The sequence below is a fragment of the Mustela nigripes genome, chromosome 11 (assembly GCF_022355385.1).
Source record: "Mustela nigripes isolate SB6536 chromosome 11, MUSNIG.SB6536, whole genome shotgun sequence".
Classification (NCBI taxonomy): Eukaryota; Metazoa; Chordata; class Mammalia; order Carnivora; family Mustelidae; genus Mustela; species Mustela nigripes.
The window spans coordinates 1,685,397-1,708,127 of NC_081567.1; the positions used below are offsets into that span (position 1 = coordinate 1,685,397).

Here is a 22,731-nt window from a genome sequence, read left to right on the forward strand (position 1 = left end):
GGAGAGCGACCCACTGTTTTGAGGTGTTAGCTGGGGTGCTAGCTGGAGGGGGTAAAGGGTACTGGTTTTGTTTTTGTTTTTAAGCTGGGAGAGGCCTGACCACGGTTCAGGTGGAGGGGATGATCCAGGTGGAGCAGTCGGTGGGCTTGTTTGTTAGCGGTCCCCCCCCCCCCCCCCCCCCCCACCCCCCCCCAGGAGATACTCCGAGAGGTCAGGGACTTGCTGTGTCTCAGGACCCAACTGGTGGGGACTCCGTGCTGACTGGCCGCTGGGCAAGGAGTGAGGACAGAGCCTCCGCTCGGAAGGCAGTCTGCGGTTCCCTGCGAGGAACCGCAGAAACCATCACGGATTGGAAAAGTTCTGTGGGTGGCTGGTGAAGGCTGCACAAATGTGAATGTGCATGAAAAAAGTTAAGGTGGTTAAGGTGGTGAATTTTGTCACATGCGTATTTTACCCTCACTAAAGAAAACACATCGGTGAGAACAAGGGTCATTTGGCCTAGGGCTTTGCTACCTGCCCGCAAGGTGAAGGCACCACCCTCTGGACAGACCTGGGACAACCTCGGAGAGGTTCGGTCACCCGCCCCAGGCCCCGGCCGGAGAGCGTCGCGATCCTCTGCCAGCGGTCCGGAGGTCGCGAACGAGCCGGTCAAACAGCAAGCACTCCGTAAGCGCAGAGGGACAGCGCTGGGCTCCAAGCGGTGTCCCGCGCCCGCCTCGCGCCCGCCTCGCTCGGACCCGCTGAAGGCGGATTGGCTGCTGGGGAAGGGGGCGGGCTCCCGGAGCCGGGGGGCGGGGCCGATCGAGGGTCGTAAATACGGCGCCACATGGCACCGGTTTGGGGGGGAGGGACCGCTGAGTGTGGAGGGCGCAGGCGCATTGAGGGCGGGAGCGCCTCAGCCTCCGTGGCCCTTCCGTGGGCCGCGACTTCTCGCGAGATGTGGAACGGGAGGCGGGGCTCCGGGCTCCGGGGGCGGGGCTGGCGGAGGAGGGGCGGCCTCGGGAGGGTCGGCGAGGCGGCGGCTGCTAGACGACGACTACGAGGTGAGGTGAGGTGAGCTGAGGCGCGCGAGGCGGGGGCGCGGGGCGACGTGCGGCGCGGGGATGCGGTGCTGCGGGGCGGCGGGCGGGTCCGGGCTCCCTCCCTCAGCCCGCAGGCAGGTCCGCCGCGGCCTCGGGCCGAGCCCCCGCGCCAGCCGCTGTGTGACCTTGGCCCGGCTCTCACCCTCTCTGAGCCCCCGGGCGCCCAGCGCTGGAGGGCGGCGGCGGCGGGTGAGGCGCCCCGCAGGCGCGCTCCCGGTCCCCTTGTGGGGCGCCGCGGGAGCGTGGACGCCAGCTCGGCGGTGCTCGGAGCGGGGCCCCCACGCCGCAGTGCTCCGAGAGCTCTGCGCGGGGACCCCGGGCCGGGCAGGCGCCCCCACCCCTCCACCCCCACCGCCGCGCTCCCGGGGAGTTGCGGCCACCTCCCGCCGGCCTGCGAGGCGCGGCCCCACCTCGGGGGACCCCAGGCCGCCGCTGCGGGGCCGCGAGGCCTGGAAGGGGACCCCTCCGGGACCCTCTGCTTAGAAACAGCGGGGCTGCGTCTCCCGCGCGAGGCAGCCGTGCCCTGGCCACTAACAGAGGGACCTCCACCGCCCGCTCTGGCTCCTGGCCGCGGGGCATCCCTGGCGAGCCACTGGCGCACGCCGAGGTCCGGCTGGCGCGGAGCACAAGAAGACACTGTGTGTCTGCGATTTATTAAATTATTTACTCTCTGCTTGCCCTCGGACAAGCTCGGGAGGCCCGGGCTGAACGCGGGCAGGCAGACGCACCTTGAGGGGTGCTGACCCCGCCACCGCAGGGTGTGGGTGCAGGCCTCGGTCTGGGGGTGGGGGGAGAAGGAGAGCGCACAGGGACGTCAGGACATTTGTTTTAAATGGAGGTGGAGTTACATACGTTGTGTCGGATGAAGGTGTTACAAGGGCGGGTTTGATACACTTGCGTGTTGCAATCTGTCCACCCCAGGAGCGTACCCAGACCTAGCACAAGCCGGGCTCCTGGGCGTTTGGACCGCGTCTGCATGGAATTGCTTGGTGGTTTTCTTGCAAATTAGCTGATAGGACTTCGGGTGGGTATTTGCAGGCCTGCAGTTCGGCTGGCCTGTGACTGTGACTGTGAGCCCGCTTCATCCTGCAAACACTAAGCCCCTGGTCCTTTGCAGGATGGCCAGTTGGGCTAGCTGCTGGTGATAAAGTTAGGCTGATTATGATTCTATGATTCGGTGTGACCCGTGCTTCTAGGCAGTTATTTACAAAGTGTGAAGAAAGGGGGAAGAGTGAAGTTTATTTCCTGGTGTGGGAGTTTTCCGTGGTGCTGATGTGGGATGGATGTGGGGGCCTTGAAGGACGAGTGAAGGTTGGAGAGAACATTCCAGGTGGAGGCAGCAGGGCATGTGGAGACATGGAAGGGAATGGGGTGTTGGGGGGGGGGGCAGCAAGTCCGTGGATTCATTGAGAAAGGGGGTTTGAGGATTGGGGTGGAAGCTAAGGCCAAAAAGATGTTTCTTTACCGAAGGGCCTTGAATGCTGTTCTAGACTTTGGGCTGTTATCCTGATCTTCAGGGAGGGGGTGGTCAGGGTTTTGGGTGGCATGTGTTAGGTCTGTGTTTCAGAAAACTAGGGCTAAGTAACAGGAAACGTGGATTCACAGTCCGAGGAGCTGGAAACTGAGTTGGGTGCCGTTGTAGAGGGGATGGCTTTGGGTTGGAGGCCAAAAGAGTGGAGAGGGTCATCAGATTCGAGCAAGCAGGAGAACCCACAGTGTGTGTTGCTCTGTAGGGTGTGGTGAAAGGGAAAGGAAAAATGCTAGAGTAACCAAGGTTTCTCACTTGGCTGCTCGAAGGACAGAGCTGTTGCCCGTGATGGGAAGTGCTGGAGCTGGTGTAGAGGGGCATTTGGGTTGTAAGCTTGTAGGCTTGCAGGGTCCATAGTGTTTGTGGGCCTCCTGGATGAGACACCCTCTCATGGAAGAGTGTCTGGGGCAGAAGCCTAGGGAATACCAGCGAGGAAGGGATAGGTGCTGGAAGAGAAGTGTGTCTGATGGCCGACACTGGGCCTGTACTTCATGGCCATTACTGCGTATCACCACAGCTGGGAGGTGATTACCTTCTGCAAAGGTCCTGAGGCTAAGGTGTGCTTGTGGAGGAGAGACCGGCTATTGATACTGCTGAAGCACATGCAGCTAGTGTACCATTAAAAAAAAAACAACCACCAAAAAAAAGACCCACAACTTATATCTTATTTTCGATTTTGTGTTGTCTCTCTCCCACCAGAAGCTAGCTGTCGGTTTCACACCTCCTTAGTGTGTCTGTGGCTGCGGCCAAGGGCTGCTGCTTCTTCAGTCACTCGCGCGTACATGGGCCTCATGATAGCTGACACAGCAACTCCGTTCTTCCTGCAGTTAACCCAGGTGGCGGTTTCTGTAACTGCTTACAGAACTTGACAAATATTTCAGAGAGGTATGGGAAATGCCAGGCATAGCTGGGTAGGGGGAGAGGGGCGGGATGCAGTGAGTAGAGTTGATGGCTCCTGGAACACCACCAGCTGGCACTTGCCTCTCCAGGCAGGAGAGTGAAAAAGTCTTTGGGGAGTGTGAGTAGCTCAAAAGAGAGGACCTAAAAATAGTGACACCAGGGGGACCCCGGTAAGGAGGCTCAGGTGGAACCGCACTATGGCTCAAAGCTTCCAAGTTCTTTTGGCACCCTACCTCTTAAATAGGAACAGATAACCAAGGACATGTGACGACACCTCTCATTTGGAAGGTAGAGACCCTAGCTCGCACTTGCAGGCGGTAGAGGGTGTGCAGGAGGAGGACTGAACAAGCGGGCTGTCACTAACATGCACACAGAGAGAAGGGGCACTACTGTATGCAAGAGACAGAGCAGGCCACTCTAGTAAGAAAAAAGTAAGTGAGGGGAACACTTGAAGAACCAAAAAGAGAAAACTCTTGGATATAAAAAAACACAGTTGGAGAAATAAAAAGCCCAGTTGGTGGGTGAAAGATACAGTTGAGGAGCTGGGGAAGACAAACCTAAAAGCAAAAATGAGAAGTGAGAGAGAAAAGGGAAGGATCAGAGCAGGAGGCTGACATCTGAATGATCTGTTTCAGTAAGAAGAGAGAAAATGCCGTCCACAAAATAATGCAAGAGAATTTCCTAGAACCAACTTCTTGAGGAAGGGGGTTCCCTGCGTGGCCAGCACTGTGTGTGAAAAGGCAGGTGTCCTTCGCTTTCCCCATCTGTTCAGTTCCAGGTATGGGTCCTTGCAGGGTGGGGAGCAGGTTTGCACAGTGAGGGATGCCGCGTTTCCACAGTAACGAGTGAGAGTTTGGGAAACAAGGGATTTATCTGGAAATGCTTTCGAGGCCATCAGTTTCAGAATTTGGGTAGTGAGAGTGCAGATGGAGAGAGAGATGTGCACACCCACTCCAAGGCCTGTTGCTGTGAAATCTCAGAACTCTGGGATGAGGAAGATTGTGGTAGCTTCTAAAGATTTTATTTATTTGACAGAGAGATCACAAGTAAGCAGAGAGGCAGGCGTGGGGTGGGGGATAAGCAGGCTCCCGATGTAGGGCTTGTTTCTAGGACCCTGAGATCATGACCTGAGCCGAAGGCAGAGGCTTAACCCACTGAGCCATCCAGGCACCCCTGATTATGGTAGCTTCTAGAAAAAGAATAAGAACAGGCCACCAGCAGGTCATCACAGAATGGTGCAGAACGCTGTGGGGACTTGTCCACAGCAACGCTGGAAGGTGGAAAGCAAGAGAGCGTGGCCTTCAGAATTCTGAAGGAAGATACCTTCCACCTCGAACTCTATACTCAGGCAAAAGAGGGTAGAATAAAGGTATTTTCAGACATGCCCCAAAAGTTCCCATCTCACGTACTTTAAGGAATCAACTGATAGACAGGGAGGTGGTGAGTCTGGAAGGACAGAGCCAGAGGAGACGGGGTTTTCCAGAGAGGAGGTGGGGAGGCCAGCGTGCACACCTGTCCGGAGCTGACTTCCCAGGAGAGAGTTCTTGGGGAAGGTGAACTTGACATGGCACCTGGGCGCTGAGACATCTGGAGAGGAGATGTGGACAGCTGGCGGGGCTGGGCTGGATTGGTGATGAGTCCCTGGAACACAAAGCAAATGAGAGCACAAGACTGTCATTAGTTCCAGGGAAAATAGACTGTTGTGCAGGAAGAGAGAAATAATTATGGTCTACGGCGAGGCGAGGCTGTGAACAGCCTTTGCGCGGTGATCGTTTATGTAAACACCGAATATTGTTCTAATTGAAACATATTGTGCCTGTCTGGAGATGGTGTCGGGTGAGTGGGGCCTGGGTGTGTGAAGGGCGGGGCGGGTGGAGGAGACACTGCGTTTCCAACTGCACCCCCACCCCGGGCCGTGCGGGAGGCCCTGACCTAAAGCCAGTCCCCTGCTCTTCAGAGGTGATGGGGAGCCTGTAAGGTTTGGCCAGCCTGGTGCAGGTGGGTAATGGGGAAGGGACAGGCGCTGCTGGGGTTTGTGGCAACCTCCCCAGCACGATCTCACCCTTTAACATACACACGTGTGCGGAATGTTGATAAAGACAGTCACACCGCGCTTCCGGCTCTCCTGGGTGAGGCGGGCAGAATTTCGCCCGTGTTTGGTGCTGGGCTCGCTCCCTCCTGGGCCCTTTTCCTCACTCCAGAGAGGAGAGTCAACTTGTCTTGGTTTCCTCTTCATTATTGTCATTGTTCTCTGGATCCTGTCTCCTGGCTGTAGTCGCCTAGCAGAGGCTGCGTGCTTCCTTGAACTGTATTATTTTTCTTTTACTTACTATAAAGGGGTTTTACAAGCATATTCAAAAGTAGGAAGAGCGCTCTTTTGAATTCTTCGTTCCCTTCGCCGGGTTTCGGAAATTATAAAATCAGGGTTAGTTGTGTTTATCTGTTTTCTGTTAGCAGAACAGTTCTTTATTAAGTACCTACTGTGTACCAAGCACTATTCTAAGCCTTCGGGCCACCTGCCTTCTCAAGTTTATGTGTTAGTGCAGACAGGGAGCAAGTAAGCCCGAGAACGTGTGGTACTAAATGCGATGACACATGCCACAGAGGAAAAGCGGGTCTGTATGATGGGGGGTGCAGGGTGGGGAATGACCAGGGGAGGTCTTGCTGATGAGGTGAGCTCTGAGCAGAGGTCAGAAGCCAGTGCAGGGTTGAGCCACTGGATTCCCCAATCGTGCATGTCTAGGCAGAGGACCGTGGATGCGGGCCAGGCAGTGGGAGCCCAAGAACAGCAAGGAGGCCACGGCAGCCAGAGTGGGGCCAGTGAGGGGGCCAGCGGAAGAGATGAGAGTGTGGGGTCCTATCAGGTAGGGCTTGTCAGCAGCCACTGTAAGGACTGGAAATGGGAAGCTGTGAGACTCAGTGATCGGAGGGTTTTGAGCAGAGAAGTGGCATGGTCTGACTTGTCACAGAACCACCATGCCGCCGTGTTGAACATGGGTTGTGTGGGTGGGCTTGAGCTCAGAGAGCAGGTTGGAGGTGGCTGTGGTCATGAAGGTGAGAGCTGAGGCTAGCTGGAACAGGGTGCAGGGGCCGGGCGGGCACCAGAGGGACTGGAAGAGGTTAGAGTCTGGCTGTATTTCAGAGGGAAAGCTCCAGGCAGGTTCTTAAACCAATTATGGTGAAATTTATCATCAATATTTTCCCGTGAAATAATTTATTTGAATTAATTTAACTCTGAGAAATGAGTGCTCACTTGGACTCCAGAGTTAAATTCCATGCAGCAAATCCTTGAGTCTTGTGAGGAAGGTGGAAGGTACAGGAGATGCAATCCCTGGTTTCTACGAACTCGAAGTTTGGGAATGTGGGGCTAGTATGCATGCCTTGAGAGCCCGTCTACGTGGGGAGATCAGTGGGGCTGAGGGACCCGGGGCCAAGAGACCAGTGTGAGTGGACAGTCCCCATGCCCTGAGCCCAGCTCCTGGGGGAAGTTATTTTACCTCACAGGCCAACTTCGGGCTCGATTTTCATTCAGGTCTCCTGGGACGCACATTAACCTTCTGTTTCATCAACATGACCATTTATTACTTGTTATTATGTAGATACCCTGTCAGATGTAGTTCTCGGGGTTAACTGAATACAAATGAAGTAATTCTGTACACAGATGAACCCAAGTTCTGGTGACTTCAGGTGAATGTCTGTTTTACTGTGGGGGTTTTAATTCAGCTCCAAAGATGCAGGCACAGCCCAAAGAGTAAATGTTGAGACCACTCACGGAAACTTTCCAAATTTCTGTTGACTAAGTGATGGGATCTTCAGTGAATTTTTTTGCTTTAGGTAGTGTTTGCAAAGCTGGAAAAGAAGGGAGTAGTTCTGATATTTTTGCTAGTCGCATAAATGCATAAAACTGGAAACATTCTCGGAGTTCTTAGTGAAGTCCGTGTCACTTGATTTAATGCTCAGAAGTTGGTTATTTGGACAAGAAGAAGCAAATTTTCTCAGAAACAAAGTATAAAAATTTGAGTGTCTGCCAAAACCCAGGCAGTCATGTATGGGACAGTGGGATCCTAGATCAGTTGCCAGGGCTCAAGTGCCCGGTCTCTGCAGGTGCTGGCCATGCAGGCTTGGGCGAGTTGTCCAAATGTTTTGCCCCAGTTTTATCATAATTAGTGTGAGGATTAAATAAATTAATACATGTAAGACCTTACCATATCACTTTTGAAAACATATTAGCCATTGTTGTAATTATGATAAAATTAGTTGAAAGTATAGAGACTTCTTTGCTGATAATTGACTCTTGGTAGAAAGTATGAGTAATTAAAAAAATAACATATTAATAGAATACAAATATTTGAGGGTGCGATAAAGATGAGAAAATAAATAGGCCAGCCACCTAGTCCAAAGAGGATGGCTTAATATTTTACAAAATAGTTCATATGTTATCACGTTCATGTTCTCAGTAGCTCTGATTAGCAGAAAGACCTTAACCGGTGGTGTTTTGTGGTCGAGAAGCTGAGACTCAGACTTGAGGTGTTGTATCAGGCCACTCAGCAGAGCCTGGCCTGGGCCCCAGGATGCCTTTCCTCTTCCTCCTCGTCTGTGAATGTCTGTCGGACTTGGGGCTGGTGTTTTCATCCTGTGTTGTGGAAACTGGTGAGAGCTAGTTAATGGCATTCATGTTGGAAAGGTTTAGCTTCTGGAGAGTATCTCCATTGCCCGGATTTCCTCTGGCCCTGGGCACGCTGTGATTTCTTTTACTGGATTTGCCTTTTGAAACCTTCCTGTGAGTGGAATCACGTGGAATGTACTCTTCTGTGTTTGAGTTCTTCTGTTCAGCATAATATCCGAGAGCTTTCTCTGTGTCATTGCGTGTGCTGATTCATGAATCCACGGCTCGTTCTCCCTTATTGCTAGGTAGTTTTCCACTGAACGAGTCCACCCTAGTTTGTGTATTCATTCCCTTGGTGAAGGACCTCTGGGATGTTCTCAGATTGGAGCTATTTGAGTAAATCTGCAGTGAGCATTCTTGTCCACATCTTCGTGTGGACATTCCCTGCATTCAGGAGCCTGGTCTCTGCTGCTGTATCTGAACGGCATCAGCCAAAGTCATTGAGGTTCTCTCCTATGATCTTCTAGGAGTTTTCTAGTTTTGCCATGTACATGTAGGTCTTTAATCCACCGGGAGTTCGTTTTTGTGAGGGCAGTAAGGTCTGGGTCTGGATTCTTTGATGTGTTTATTTCTTTGCGCGTGGACGTCCGGTTGTTCAGCGCTCATAATTGAGGCAGGCTGCCTCTGCTGCCTTGGGTTGCCTTCGCTCCAGACCACTTGACTGTATTTATGGGTCTGTTTCTGGGCTCTCTGTTCTTTTCCAGTGATCTTCTTCTCTGTTCTTTTGCCAATACCACGTGCTCTTGTTTGCTGTGGCTTTCTGGTAAGTCTTCCAACTTCATTCTTCTTCAGTAATGTGTTGTCTATCCTGGGTCTTTTCCCTCACATATAACGTTAGAAAGTGTGGGTAATAAAATAACTTCCTGTGATTTTGATTGGGATTGCACTGAAGCTGTACATTGGGAAGACCTGATATCTTTTTGTTTTTTTTAAAGATTTTAAAGACCTGATATCTTTTTTTTTTTTTTAAGATTTTATTTATTTATTTGACAGACAGAGATCGTAAGTAGGCAGAGAGGCAGGCAGAGAGAGAGAGGAGGAAGCAGGCTCCCTGCTGAGCAGAGAGCCCAATGCGGGGCTAGATCCCAGGACCCTGGGATCATGACCTGAGCCGAAGGCAACGGCTTAACCACTGAGCCACCACCCAGGCGCCCCAAGACCTGATATCTTGACAAACATTGAGTCTTTCTGTCCACACATGGAATATCTCTCCGTGCATGTTACATGTATTTTGTTAGAGTGATACCTAAATATTTTATTTTCGGGAGTTCTAATATAAATGGAATTGTCTTGTTAATTTCAAATTTCACTTGTTCTTTGTGGACAAATAAACTAATTGACTTTTGTATATTAACTTTGTATCCTGCAAACTTAGCTATAGTCGCTTGAGCCCCTAAAATTTTGTAATTGGAAAACCATAAATAATCTAAGATTTTTATCATATTTTGGTGGTCAGTTTGATTGGTCTTTAAATAGAGTCCCTAAGCATTATTGTGGCATATCCACTTTCATGGTTCTTATAGAACCTTCTAGGAATTGAAAAATATGCTGGATGTTTTTTAAATACCAACTGTTCTTACTTTTTAAAAAAGTTTTAACATAAAAAAAGAATCTGGTCTGTATGCAAAAAGAGTTGATACCAGCTTTATTGGCAGTGGTCATAAAAAGGGAACTAACCCCGGGCATCTGGGTGGCTCAGTGGGTTAAAGCCTCTGCCTTCTGCTCAGCTCATGATCCCAGGGTCCTGGGATCAAGCCCCACATTGGGCACTTTGCTCAGCAGGGACCCTGCTTCCCTTCCTCTCTCTCCACCTACCTCTTTGCCTGCTTGTGATCTCTGTCTGTCAAATAAATAACTAAAATTTTTATTGAAAAAGAAAAAAAGGAACTAACCTAAAAGTCCCATCAGTTGGTAAATGGGTAAACAGTGATGTATCCATATGATGGAATACTGGTGGCCATACAAAAAGGAGCTTACGGCTGACATGAACACCACCCTGGACAGACCTCAGAAGCAGTTTGTGAAGAGCCTGCCCCCCACACATACCTATGTGGTTTCACTAGGTGCTGTTGTAGGAAAGGCAGAACCAAGGCCAAAGAGTAGTTGCCTAGAGCTGAGCGTTGGGGGAGGAGGAGGGAACTTCAGAGAGTGATGGAAATGTCCTGAACCTTAATAGTGGTGTACATTTGCCAACTCGTCAGACTCTACAGTTAAAGAGACTGAGTTTTACTGTGTATAAATCAGACGTCAAAAAACCTGATTCAAAAACAAAAGGAGAAACAGAGAGGAGTTAACCAGGAAAGAAGGTTCTTTCAAAGAAATAGTGCCAGAACAGTGGGGTATCTATATGGGGAAGTTAATCTCAACCTGGCCTCTGGGATTGTCCTATTGGCTAGTGGCTGCAAGTCTCTCATTGGACGTTCTTTTCTACCGTGGCAAACAACTATATCCATTTCTTAACACTTTCTTTTTTTTTTTTAGATTTACTTTTTTATTTTGAGAGAGAGTAAGTGTGCCACAAGTGGGGGAAGGGGGCAGAGGGAGGGAGGGAGAGAATCTCTAGCAGATTCCATCCTGAGCACGGAGCCTGATGTGGGGTCCAGTCCCACGACCCTGAGGTCATGACCTGAGCCGAAGCCAAGAGTCAGATGCTTTACTGACCTCCCAGGCGCCCTCCATTTCTTGACACTTACTGTTTAGTTCTCACTTGTTCGATCTCTTCTGTCTACAACACACATGCACCCTTACAGTGCAAGTGACGAAGCAAATATGCATATGAGGGTCCCCCAGAGAACAGAATCCGTAGGGTGTGTATAAAGAGAAGTGTTTAAGGAATCGGCTCATGTGGTTACGGAGGCTGAGAAGCTCAGACCCAGGGGGGCCAAGTCCAAGCCTGAGGGCAGGAGACTTCCGTCCCGGCTCAAAGACAGGCAGGCAGAGGGGAGACTCTCTCTTGCTTCACCTGGTCGATCTGTTTGGGCACCGAGTAGGTTGGGGAAGCCCCGTCCGGGAGTGCCGTGGGCCTGATGCCGTCTACAGGGTCAGAGGTCAGTCTCGTCCAGAAACAACCCCCCCACACATACCCCAGATACCGTGTGGCCAGCAAAGGGGACTCAGAATCAACTGGCACATGCCTCCTGACCTGTGTGCCCTGCAGTCACCGGTTCTGCTGCTGAAGTGTGGAAGGTGCCCTGACGCAGGTCCTCCCGCGGTGTGGCCATGGGGTCCCTCTCCCCCACGAGAGTGACATACCCCGGCCTGGGAGGGAGCTCAGCCCCCATAGACCGCCCTGTGGTCCCCTGATGTTTGCGCGCTGTGGTGTGAGGGCCCCTTCAGACCAGAGCCTTCCATGGGCAGCTGGCATGAGCTCCTGCCCGAGGGTGTATGAGGAGTGTTTAGCATACCCTTGCCCAGCTGAGACACCGCCCTTTCTGCACAGCCGCCTCGTGTTGGGGTTAAAGTTAACCTGAAGCCTGATTGTTCACAGGGTGCTGACAGGGCCCTTGCAGAATACCAGCCCTCAAGGCGAAGCTTTTGGGTGACACTTGGCTCCCCATTCTCTTGGTGGAGGCAAAAGCCGAAGGCGGACTCCCAGCAAGCCGCCTCAGCCGGACCTCTGGGTCTCCAAAAACTCTGAGGCTTTTTGTTAGCTGCTTTTTTGAAGTCGTGGGAGATTTGTATTTGGAAATAATGTCCTTATTTTGTGAATGAATACTCCTTTGAGGTCAGTGTTGTTCCCTGACTTGGTTCTGCTGGGCTACCTGCTTCAGTTCTAACCTGCTCCCCCCAACACCCTGTGTGCCGTCCTCCCCAGAAGGCAGCAGAGTGCTCCCCCAGAGCCCTCCCTGACTCCCACTAACTCCATGCCTGGGCCAGAAACACGCAGGTCCCTCTCCGTGTGGCAAGGTAAAGCTTGTTGGCAGTGCTGTGTGGTCATCTCTGTCCCTGCTCTGTGCACCCCCGAAGAGCTATGCACCCTGTTTGAAGCAGCACAGGCCCTTCCTTCCTTCTTTCCTTCCTCGCACAGGCTGTTTCATACCCTCGGCCTGCCTTGTCTCCACGACTGCTATTTATGAGGCTTGTTCGAGGCTGAAGAGGATAGCACCCAGGACTGCCCTTGTTCCCTAACCTTGAACATGACCCATGGCCTCAGTCTCATTGGCAAGTGGTGTGGAGGGGCTTCCCACATTGGTCTGGAAAGGGCTGGAAGGGGTTGCCCCTGAAGCTAGCCTGGTTCTGGGGCAGAACTCCAGGGCAAGGCAAGGCTTCCAGGGGCAGTCTCACCGATGAAGAGCCAGATGCACGGGATTTGGGGAGTCCCAAAGGGAAGAGTCATCTTGTTTCCATACACCCACCCCATCATTGTACGTTTCTAAAACTTCAACATTCGATAAATAAATTGCAGGTAGAGTCAGTCCTTTGAGCTTTTGTGCAGGGTTATGAGGTTAAGCCGTGGCTCTGGGTTTATAGCCTTTGTTACCTACGGCTGTCCCCCACTACAGGCCTTCCTTGTCTTTGTACGTTTTATTTACTGTTATTCATGTGTTTTTTACACCGTCTCCTGCATTTCACCTTATTTATTCAACAGTACTTCTCGACAGTTCTTCCACATCCGCTCTTGTGGCTCCAATTCTTTTTCCAATATTTCTATTGTGGTAGGGCATGTAACGTAAAACTCACCATCGTAACCATTTTTAAGCCTGTTTCACGGAGCCTGGAGCACCATCACAGTCACAGTTACACTGTGCAACCGTCAGCACACTCCGTCTCTAGAATTCACTCATCTTTCCAAACTGATCCTCTGTCCCCATGGAACACTGACACTCCCATTCCCTCCCAGCCCCCTCGGGACTTCACAGGAGTGGGGTCCTACGGCCCCTGCCTTTTGTGCCTGCCTGATTTCACTCCACAGAGGCTCCTGGAGGTTCCTCCACATTGTAGGGGCTGCCAGAATGTCCTTCCTCTTGGGAGCTGTGCAATACCCCGCCATATGTGTGTACGCCACACTCTGTTACCCGTTTGTCCTCCTGGGCACACCGGGGTAAGTCCACCTGTTGGCTGGTGCGGATCATGCTGCCTGAGCATAGCCTCACAAGAACCACTTGGAGATCCTGTTTCCAGTCCTTCTGACTGTAGACCCAGAAGTGGAATTGTTGGGCCATGTGGTCATTTTATGTGGTTATTCAAGTTTCCATTTTGGGGGGAACCTCCTTACTGTTTCTTACTGTTTTCCACAGTGGTGGCACCGGTTTGCGTTCCCGTTGATTGGGACAGAGGGTTCCAGTTCCTCCCTGTCTTGGCCAATACTTACCTTCTGGGCTGGTTTTTGTTTCATTGAAGATTTTATTTATTTTTTTCTAAGTAGGACTCGAACTCATAACCCTGAGATCAGGAGTCGCATCCTGCACTGACCGAGCCAGCCGAGCCCTCTTTTTGTTTTATCAGTTTTTGGCTGGAGCCATCCGAATGGGTGTGAGCTGGTACTTCCCTGCATATCCCCGATGAGTGGTGTGGAGCATCTTTTCTTGTGCTTAGGGGCTGTTTGCCTGTCTTCAGGGAGCTGTCTGTTCAAGTTGTTGCCTTTTCTTGAACTGGGTTGTTGGATGTTATTTTTCTTTTGAGTATTAGGAGTTCTCCATTTTATTCTGGATATTAAGCCCTCATTAGATACATGATTTGCAAACATTTTCCTTCCATTCTGGAGGAATCTCCCCTGTGGATAGTGTCCTTTGATGCCCAGAAGTTTCTTATTTGCATGAAGTCCCAATTGGTTAATTTTTTTCTTCCATTGTTAATGCCTTAATTTTTTTTATTGCTATGTATCTTTTATGAAAGGAAAAAACGTTTTTTTCTCATGGTAAAAACCAGTCAGTGCTCAGTATAAACAAAAACAACTTTAAATACAGAAAGCCATGAAGCAGTAAGCCAGAATCACCCAGACGCCCACCGCCTGGGGGTGCTTGCTGATGCTGTCTTGGGGCTGGTGCTGGTTGCGGGGCCTTCTTCCCTGTGTGCCATCTGTGCTTGCCTGACAGCCAGCCCCTGACCCAGGACTGTTCCCTACAGTGACCCACAGCCCACTGAGTGGTCTAGTCTGATGCAGGTTAGGACCCTCATTATAAATAAGTTAGTTGACTTGCTGTTTACAACATAAGCCATAGATTCACTGCGTGGATGAGAAGAGCCACATAGGGGGGCTGCCTACGTGACCTGCTGCTGGCCCAGGGCCAGGCTGTGAGACATTCGGGGCCAGAACGGGGCTCCTCCTCAGCCAGGGTGCTTCTCCGTGCCCAGTCATACTTACGTAGGTTATTTATGGACTAAGAACAAAACTGTAGAGTTTGAGTGTATTAGAGGCTAAAAGATGATAGTGTTTGGTGCTAATCCACCAAATAAGGAAAAAATCAGAGCGACTTTAAATGGTTCCGGTTAAGAGAAGACAAGCTTTCTTTGCACTTAGAGAACCACGTTCGGGACAGGTAACAAAGAAACATCCGATGTGCCTGCTCTGCCTCTGTTCCGGGCAGACTCACCCGAGGGTAGCATCAAGGGCTGGTTGTAGGCTGATTGGGGCTCACTCGGCTGTGACCTCTGACCCAGGACAGTGCCTCTACGTCTGTCAGGTCAGAGAACACAGGAAACACGTGCTCGTGTGTGACAGAGAGGCACCTGTCAGCACCTGGACTTCCACGGAAGCACAATCTTTCTAAGCCCCTTCTGTTCACCAGCTTGGACTTAGACTACGAACTTCGCACGTGTGACTTCAGTCCCTGGGGAGAGATGAATATGTGGTGGGGAGGGGAGTGTGTGTGTGTCCTACCAGGGTCCTGTATGCGAGTGCCTCCTACAGCAGAGTACCATCCAGATCCAGAAGAAAGGAGCCGTGGGGCTATATGACCATGTGGATGAGTCTCAAAGCTCGCTGTGTGATTCCATTTATAGAACACTCGAGAAAATGCGAACTAATTTATGGTGACAGAAAGCAGATGAGTGGCTGGAGGGGAGGGATGAGCTGGGGAGAAGGGTGAGATGGGGCAGGCATGAGCTCGGGGGGTCAGTGGAGGTGTTCCCACTCTGACCGTGGTGATGGGGTCATGGGCACACACGTGCGTCCAGACGCCTCAGACCGTCCCCATGAAGTCGGTGCAGTCTCTTGGGCACCACTTGCACCTCCCACAGCGGTTCAGAAGAACGGGGACGTTCAACAGCGGAGCCGGGGAGCCTGCGTGGGGCTTGACTTCCAGAGAGAGGCTTGAATCCAGATGCTGATGTGACCCCTCCAGGCCTCCAGTCCCTCAGCTGTCGGGGGTCATGCTGCCTTCCCCAAAGGCCACGTGCAGAGGGCCTGGGGGAAAGGACGTGGGTAGCACACTGCTCCCAGCACCTCGCACTTGGTGGTGAGAGCCCTTTAAAGGGCAGCTCCTAGCAAAAAGATATTACTTGTATGTATCCTGTGATCCTAAAAATAATCGACCATGTCTTTTCTTGCAATTCAACTGAAGTTGTCTGACGTGACTGTAGAGCATCCGTTTCCCCCAAACTATTGTAGGCCCTGGCATTTGCCAGTGTACAGGTCCTCCTTGCTGGCTGCTCTTGGCATTCTCTGTGCACAAGTGACAGCGCGGTCCCTGATGTGTGGTGGTGCCTGTGTACATGGACGGGACGCAGGGTCTCTGCCCCGTCTCCACAGAGCTTGGGAGTCTTGCTCTGAAAACACAGCTGGAAGCCAGGCTCTCAAGCTCGTGACATTTTCCAGCACGTTTTCCCTTGGCTGCTTTCTCAGCCTTTGGCGAAACTATTTTTTGTTTGTTTGTTTTGTTTTGTTTTTTGATATGGTTTCACCTTCATCTCTAGAACTGCTCAGCCTTTTACATCCTCTGGAAGGGATGGTCTGGAAAACTTCCGTGGCCCGTGCTTATGATTTAGCTTTACAGACAGGCTGTGATGTGGTGAGATTATAACCATTCCTGTTCTCCGGACGGCCGTGATGCCCTCAAAGGGCGCTGGCCAACCTCTGGCAGCAGCCGTGTAGGAGATGAGCACCTCTAACTCTGATGTTTTCACAGCACAGTGACTCCCTTCATCCCTGGGCTACAGCCGCGTTGGGTTTTCCCGCGCCCCCGGCTGGGTAGCCTTTTCTGTAGGGGGGCCTTGAGAGCGCTGGGGGCTCAGGAAGGACTCATGAAGGTGGCAGTGACCAGAATGTCATTTTTTTCTCTGTCATTTGCCTGTTTCAGCACCTTTCACATAAAGCCCCACACTGCCCCTTGTCTGCCGGCCTTTGTACTGTGAGTGTGTGTTACTTTCTCCATAAGAAAAAAAAACAAAATGAAGTGAGCGTGAACAAAAACTGCACAGGTGGGTGGAGATCACTTCCAGACTTCAGCCTCATGAACTTTTAGGTTCATTTAATGAAAATGCATCGGGTCCCAGGTGCATAGTTGAGCATGCACAAGCAATACAGACTCGGAAGGTTCAGACAGGGAGAAGTCAGAGAGCTCCCCAAGATGTGCTCTGTCTGAGACTGCTCAGATGCCCGCTGATCCTGGCAGAGCTCCCAGTATGTCTGAAAAGTGGACACTCTGGCTTTGGGCCCCTTTATGGTCGTGCATCTGTTGTCTCGTTAGGCTGGACCCATGTCTGAGTTCTGTCTTCTGAAGCCGCACAGGGTAAGTCTGTTCCCTTCCCACGGGACAGCCCTCCTGCTGACACGAATCTCTTGTCCAACCAGAGGATCCAACCTCCTCCCCTTCCACAGGTGCTGTGGGGGAACAGACCCTGCGAGCCATCAGAAGCTGGAGGAGAGGCAAGGGCCCCACTTGGTCTTAACAAGTGGATTAAGACACGTGCTCGTCGAACGTTCTACGGAGAGGAGGTGAAGGCCGGAGAGAGGGGTACAGATCTTGAACTTTTCCAGAAACCTCAAACTGTCAGGTCATATTCACTGAACACGGGTATGATAACTTGTATTTTACCCTCCACACCCTGCAAGGGGCTGGAAGATGGTCCAAGTCCAAAACATGGATCTCAGAACAGAGAGGTGAAGGGGAATGATCTGGCTGGAAGGGATTAGCATCTTGTGGGACCCATGAGTGTGGCCAGCATCCTTCCTTAGAGCTGATGTCCTGGGACTGCACTGGGCACAGGGGCCAGGTGTGGTGGGTCTCTAGCTGTAGGCGTGTGTGTTCACAGATGAGTACCACCTTTGCTTTTCTGTCCACTCATCTTTTGCCTTGTGTCCAGCTCTGAGGTCTCTGTCCTGTATCATTGGTTCTTTTTGATCTAGGTGGATAGTTTGACATTCATCGCAATCTCAGTGTCCATCTCTGATTTCCAACTCTTCTTTCCAGCTAATTTGTTCATCTTTCTGAATCTAGATTCTGCTCTCAGTCGCTGGCAGGGTGGGCCAGCTCTGCCAGTGGCGTGGGGGACTGCCCCTGCAGAGGAGGTAAATAGACTGACATACTGGGGGATCTGGCAGGGGGCTAGGGAGTACACTGACCCTGGCAGGTGGCCATTAGGGGCTAACCTCCACTGATTAATATGTGACTTATATTTTCCATCCTGGAGTGGGATGGGAAGCACAGTCACCTCCGTCCATCCCAGTGATGATGGCCTGGGATGGAGGTGCAGGCCCAGCTCCCCCTGGGTCCTCCTTTTGTAAGGGGAGGGGAGTCCAGGTGTGACTGTGCTGCTCTGTGCCGTCGTCTTCTGCCTGTTGGTGCCCAGGGGGAAGGTCAGCTCCCTGCCTGGCCCTGCTAAACCATGAGGGCAGAAGTAGTTTTTCCACTGGTGTCTGGCCTAAGTAGTGCAGGTGTCTCCAAAAAGATGTTCCTGCTGTTGGGTCGCTGTGAGGTTAGGGATGGTGCTCAAGGCCCTTCTCGCTCTGTGCACCAGTCGTAAATGGGGAGTGGGTTCCCAAGACCTCCTTCGGGTTGGGTCATTCACTGGAAGAACCTACGGAGCTCATGGAAAGGTGTATTCACTGTTACGTTTTCAGATGACAAGCCAAGGGAAGAGACACAGAGGGAAGAGTTGTCCCCTCCCTGGAGGTTTGGATAGCACCAACTCCAGCTACCGCTGATGGGTGACAGCGGGTGGAGTGCGCCCCCACATCTTCATGGGTGACAGCGGGTCAAGTGCGCCCCCACATCTTTGTGTCCACAGTCTCTCCTCGGGCTTTGTCATCAAACAAGTTGACTCCCCACATGGCTGACCTTAGTCCCCAGTCCCCAATCACATTGTTAGCCCAAGGCTCCCAGTAAACAAAGCCCCTCCCAGGAGGTGCGTGCAGGAGGAGCCTCTTAGGGCAGAGGCTCGGTCCTTTACCGCAGCTGCTCTTGCCCGTCCTTTGCCAGGGTTCTTCAGCGACTCTTCCTGGAGCTTTTCTCCTATACCTGTTGGCTCTTCAGGGTCGGAGGTAGTGCCCTCTGGGATAGGGGACAAGCTCGTCCTTCTGCGGCTCCTCAAGTAGCCAGGTCCTTGGACTGTTCTTCCCGAGCCTTCCTGTGCCTGTTGGTTGTGTCCCATCTCTGGTTTTGTTGTGAGTGGGCAGATCAGCAATGGCGCAGCCCCCTCCAGATGGAACCAGAAAGGAAACCCAGGGTGGCCCTGTCAGTGGTGACGGCACATCCTCTCATCTTCGGGCTAGCGTCCCAGCACTAGGTCAGACACAGCTTCTTCCCTGTGGTGTCCCTAGCCCTTCTCCAAGTACCTGGGACAGAATTGGGGCTCAGCCTGTGTGTCAGACAGGACTGGCCCAAGGATGGGCTCCTCTGGCATTTCTGGAATTGACCTTGACTGTGGTCAAGGACAGCCTTCAGTGGAAGTTGTAAGGGAACCACAAATCCAATGTCCAGCCTGCTTCTCCCCATGCACAAGGGCAGCCGCTTGCCCCTGAGCCAGTGGGCCTGCCAGTGGGCCTGCTGGCCGACCTTGCCAGGGTGCCATCCCAGCACCCGCTGTCATTCGCAGCTGCCAGTCTGCCCTGCCTCCCTTTGCCCTCCCGTCACCCTTCTGTTTTTGAAAATCAGGCAGCCTTTCCCCATCTTCATCCGTGGCTCTGCCATGGTCTCACTCCTGTGGGGTTACCAACGGTGCTCTTAGGGCCTGGAAGGCTCTTGCATGGGCCCCCTTTCAGCTGCCCCGTGAACCCTTCCTGTCCCCGCTCTGATCTCCAGTGCGCCCGTCCGTTCCACATAGAGGGGGACAGAGATGTGCACAGTGTCCAGCACATGTCAGCCACACAGAGTGGCCTATCTTTGATGTGGTTATTTGCATTAAATGTGCACAGCAAAAGGTTTTCCTCAGGAGCTGGGACGCCTTTTTAGCATTTTTGTAAGTTGTAGCATACATTCAAATTGAACCTTGTGTTTTGGTTTTGCTGAGTGCCTTTCCTTCCTCCTCCACATTTCCTGACTATGAGGGTCTGTGTCCCTGCCCGAGCCTGGTCTGTCAGCCCTCCCTTTTCAGTTAAGTGACGAAAGATCTCCAGTGACCTCACCAGCCACCCTGTCCTCTGGGCCCTTCGAAGCAGCATTCAAAGTGGCATTCATCCCTCTATCCCATGGAGGGGCTGAGACTCAGCAGAGGTGGCCTCGTAAAGCTCAAGTTGTGGAGGATGGAAGTGTGAGGGGTGGGGCAGGGACTGGGACCACGAAGGGGGGTCTGAGTCATCAGCAAGCACCGTCCGTTGGAGTCAGAGTGCAAGAGGACACTCTAGTTGGACCATAATCTTTAATATAGCTCTGTGTTACCTTTCCAGGGTGCTGAGTGCAGTGTCCCGTCTCCATGAAGCTGACGTGACAGCATCCAGGTGAAAGGCCCCCCCCTGCCCTGTCCACGGACAGGATGACCAAAACCCGGCTCTTCCGCCTGTGGCTGGTCTTGGGGTCTGTCTTCATGGTCTTCCTGATCATCGTGTACTGGGACAACGTGGGCACCGCCCACTTCTACCTGCACACTTCCTTCCCCAGGCCGCACCCCCTGGCGCCGCTGCCCACCCCCACGCATGGGGCAGAGAAAGAGTTCATGTCTGACGTGGACGCGTTTTTGCAGAAGCTGCTTGGCAGCAGCCTGAAGCAGAACGCCCCTTCGGGTAAAAGGACGGAGCAGCCCTCCATGCCGGCCTCCAACAGGCCCGTGCTGAGCAACGCGGAAGAGAGCGTAAGGGGCTATGACTGGTCCACCCGCGACGCCCAGCAGGGCCCGGACCCGGGCGGGCAGCAGGCCGAGAGGCGGAGTGTGCTCAGGGGGCTCTGTGCCAATGCCAGCTTCGTGTTCCCCACCAAGGAGCGCTCCTTTGACGACATTCCCAACTACGAGCTCAACCACCTCATCGTGGACGACCGCCACGGGGTCATCTACTGCTATGTGCCCAAGGTGGCCTGCACCAACTGGAAGCGCGTGATGATCGTGCTGAGCGAGAGCCTCCTGGACCGTGGCACCCCCTACCGCGACCCCCTGGACATCCCCCGGGAGTACGTCCACAACTCCAGCACCCACTTGACTTTCAACAAATTCTGGCGCCGCTACGGCAAGTTCTCCCGCCACCTGATGAAGATCAAGCTGAAGAAGTACACCAAGTTCCTGTTTGTGCGGGACCCCTTCGTGCGCCTCATCTCGGCCTTCCGCAGCAAGTTCCAGCTGGAGAACGAGGAGTTCTACCGCAAGTTCGCGGTGCCCATGCTCAAGATGTACGCCAACCGCAGCGGCCTGCCCGCGTCCGTCAGCGAGGCCTTCAGTGCGGGCCTCAAGGTGTCCTTCGCCAACTTCATCCAGTATCTGCTGGACCCGCGCACTGAGAAGCTGGCGCCCTTTAACGAGCACTGGAGGCAGGTGCACCGCCTCTGCCACCCCTGCCAGATCGACTACGACTTCGTGGGGAAGCTGGAGACCCTGGACCAGGATGCCGCCCAGCTCCTGCGGCTCCTCAAGGTGGACAAGCTCCTGCACTTCCCCCCGAGCTACCGGAACAGAACTGCCAGCAGCTGGGAGGAGGACTGGTTTGCCACCATCCCCCTGGCCTGGAGGCAGCAGCTTTACAAACTCTACGAGGCCGACTTTGTCCTCTTTGGCTACCCCAAGCCCGAAAACCTACTTAGAGACTGAAGGCGTCGGGGGCAGTCCTGGACCTCAAAACCAGCTGGGCGGGTGGGGCTTCTTCCAACCCGGGCCAAGGGTCCTGCCGCGCCACGGCCTTCCTCCCGAGGATGGGTGAGGGGTTGCCGTGTGTATTTTTTTATGGCTTTGTTCCCCTCCCAGTCTGGCCCGTGGCACAACTCCACAGCGCTCCCGTTGACCAGGCAGCTGGAGACACCTGGAATCGACGGCTCCCACACTCCGGTTTTTCATATCACCTGCGGTTTTGCGATCTGGACTTACTGTTTATTCCACTGCCTGTATTCCTTGAGTACTGTGTTAATATTGTTTTTTTAAGATTAATATATTTCAGATATTTAATATGAAAAGTGGAGGAGAGGATGGAGTAAAGGTCACATCTGCTTCTGCTGCCTGCTTCCGGGGTTGTTCTGGTCGAGCGGCAGGTGCTCGGGAAGGGGCTCCGAGGGGTTGGACCTCAGAAGCTCAGGTGAGGGCAGGGAGTTTTCATGGTCATCTTCAGCAAAAAGGAGGAACCTGTGCTTGAAATCAGGCCTCACCTGTATTTTTTTTTTTTTAAGATTTTATTTATTTGACAGAGATCACAAGTAGGCAGAGAGGCAGGCGGAGAGAGGAGTAAGCAGGCTCCCCGATGAGCAGAGAGCCTGATGCGGGGCTTAATGGGATCAGGACCTGAGCTGAAGGCAGAGGCTCAACCCACTGAGCCACCCAGGTGCCCCCTCACCTGTATTTTTAAAAGGGTGGCAGACAGATGCTTCGTGAGCCAAAGCTCTCTGACCATGTGTTACCAGTGAGAAGGGAAAGCAGTTAGAAAGGGTTTTGTCCTTGAGACCTTACCTCTCGCAGTCATGGAAGCAGGATGTTAGCTGTTCCCATGAGGCTATAAATCATGGACGTGCTGTCACAGGGACAGGATGAGTAGGAGTCTGACCCGAGAATCCGTTCCCTGCCGTCAGCAAGGTGAGGCTTGGGTGGGATTGTTGTCAGAGACTTAGCTGGTCGGCCTCAGCTCCCATGTGGAGAGTCCCCTTGAGAATGTGACTGACCATGGGATCCTCACGTTTGGTGGTCCCAGCTCCGTAGCAGTGTCCGTGTGGGCCTGTCTAGGAAGGCCCTTTCTGCACATCTCATTCAGACCGATTCGCAGTTGTGGCTGGGAACCTGTAGTTGGTGGGAAATGTGCAGTCATTCCACGGTGTGTGGGTCTCAGGTGTGACCTCGTCTCCTTAGTCTGTAGCATTTGGGTCCTCAGGGCCCAAATTTCCGGGGAGCTGGCCGCTCACCATGACGTCCTCCTGCCAGCTCTCCTTCATGTGTGGTGTCCTTGCTCTGATGGCTTCACGATGGCACTAAAGTTTGAGCCGTGGCCTCTGGGTGCCGGCCTCAGACTCGGGCTCCCCAGGGCCCCAAACCACCCGCTTTCCTTTCTGTAAGTT

The 22,731-nt window shown here is 52.8% G+C and overlaps 1 protein-coding gene across 8 annotated transcripts; it reads left to right on the forward strand.

Moving 5' to 3' along the window:
- The first annotated feature begins 939 nt into the window (after positions 1–939).
- Positions 940–21,686, forward strand: CHST12 (carbohydrate sulfotransferase 12). 8 transcript variants are annotated; one of them, XM_059414302.1, is made up of 3 exons: positions 967–1,048; positions 16,935–17,070; positions 19,941–21,686. In XM_059414302.1, exon 3 carries the CDS (start codon positions 20,027–20,029, stop codon positions 21,284–21,286), a length of 1,260 nt encoding a protein of 419 aa, XP_059270285.1. In that variant the 5' UTR covers positions 967–1,048; positions 16,935–17,070; positions 19,941–20,026; the 3' UTR covers positions 21,287–21,686. The 8 variants fall into 8 exon arrangements, with proteins under 8 accessions (XP_059270283.1, XP_059270281.1, XP_059270282.1 ...); XM_059414301.1 differs by having other exon boundaries at positions 16,935–17,051; XM_059414305.1 differs by having other exon boundaries at positions 971–1,043; positions 16,935–17,051.
- The last annotated feature ends 1,045 nt before the right edge of the window (positions 21,687–22,731 follow it).

What these genes read in the sequence shown, in the direction of transcription:
- CHST12 (XM_059414300.1), top strand. Translation starts at nt 20,027, where the DNA reads ATGACCAAAACCCGGCTCTTCCGCCTGTGGCTGGTCTTGGGGTCTGTC.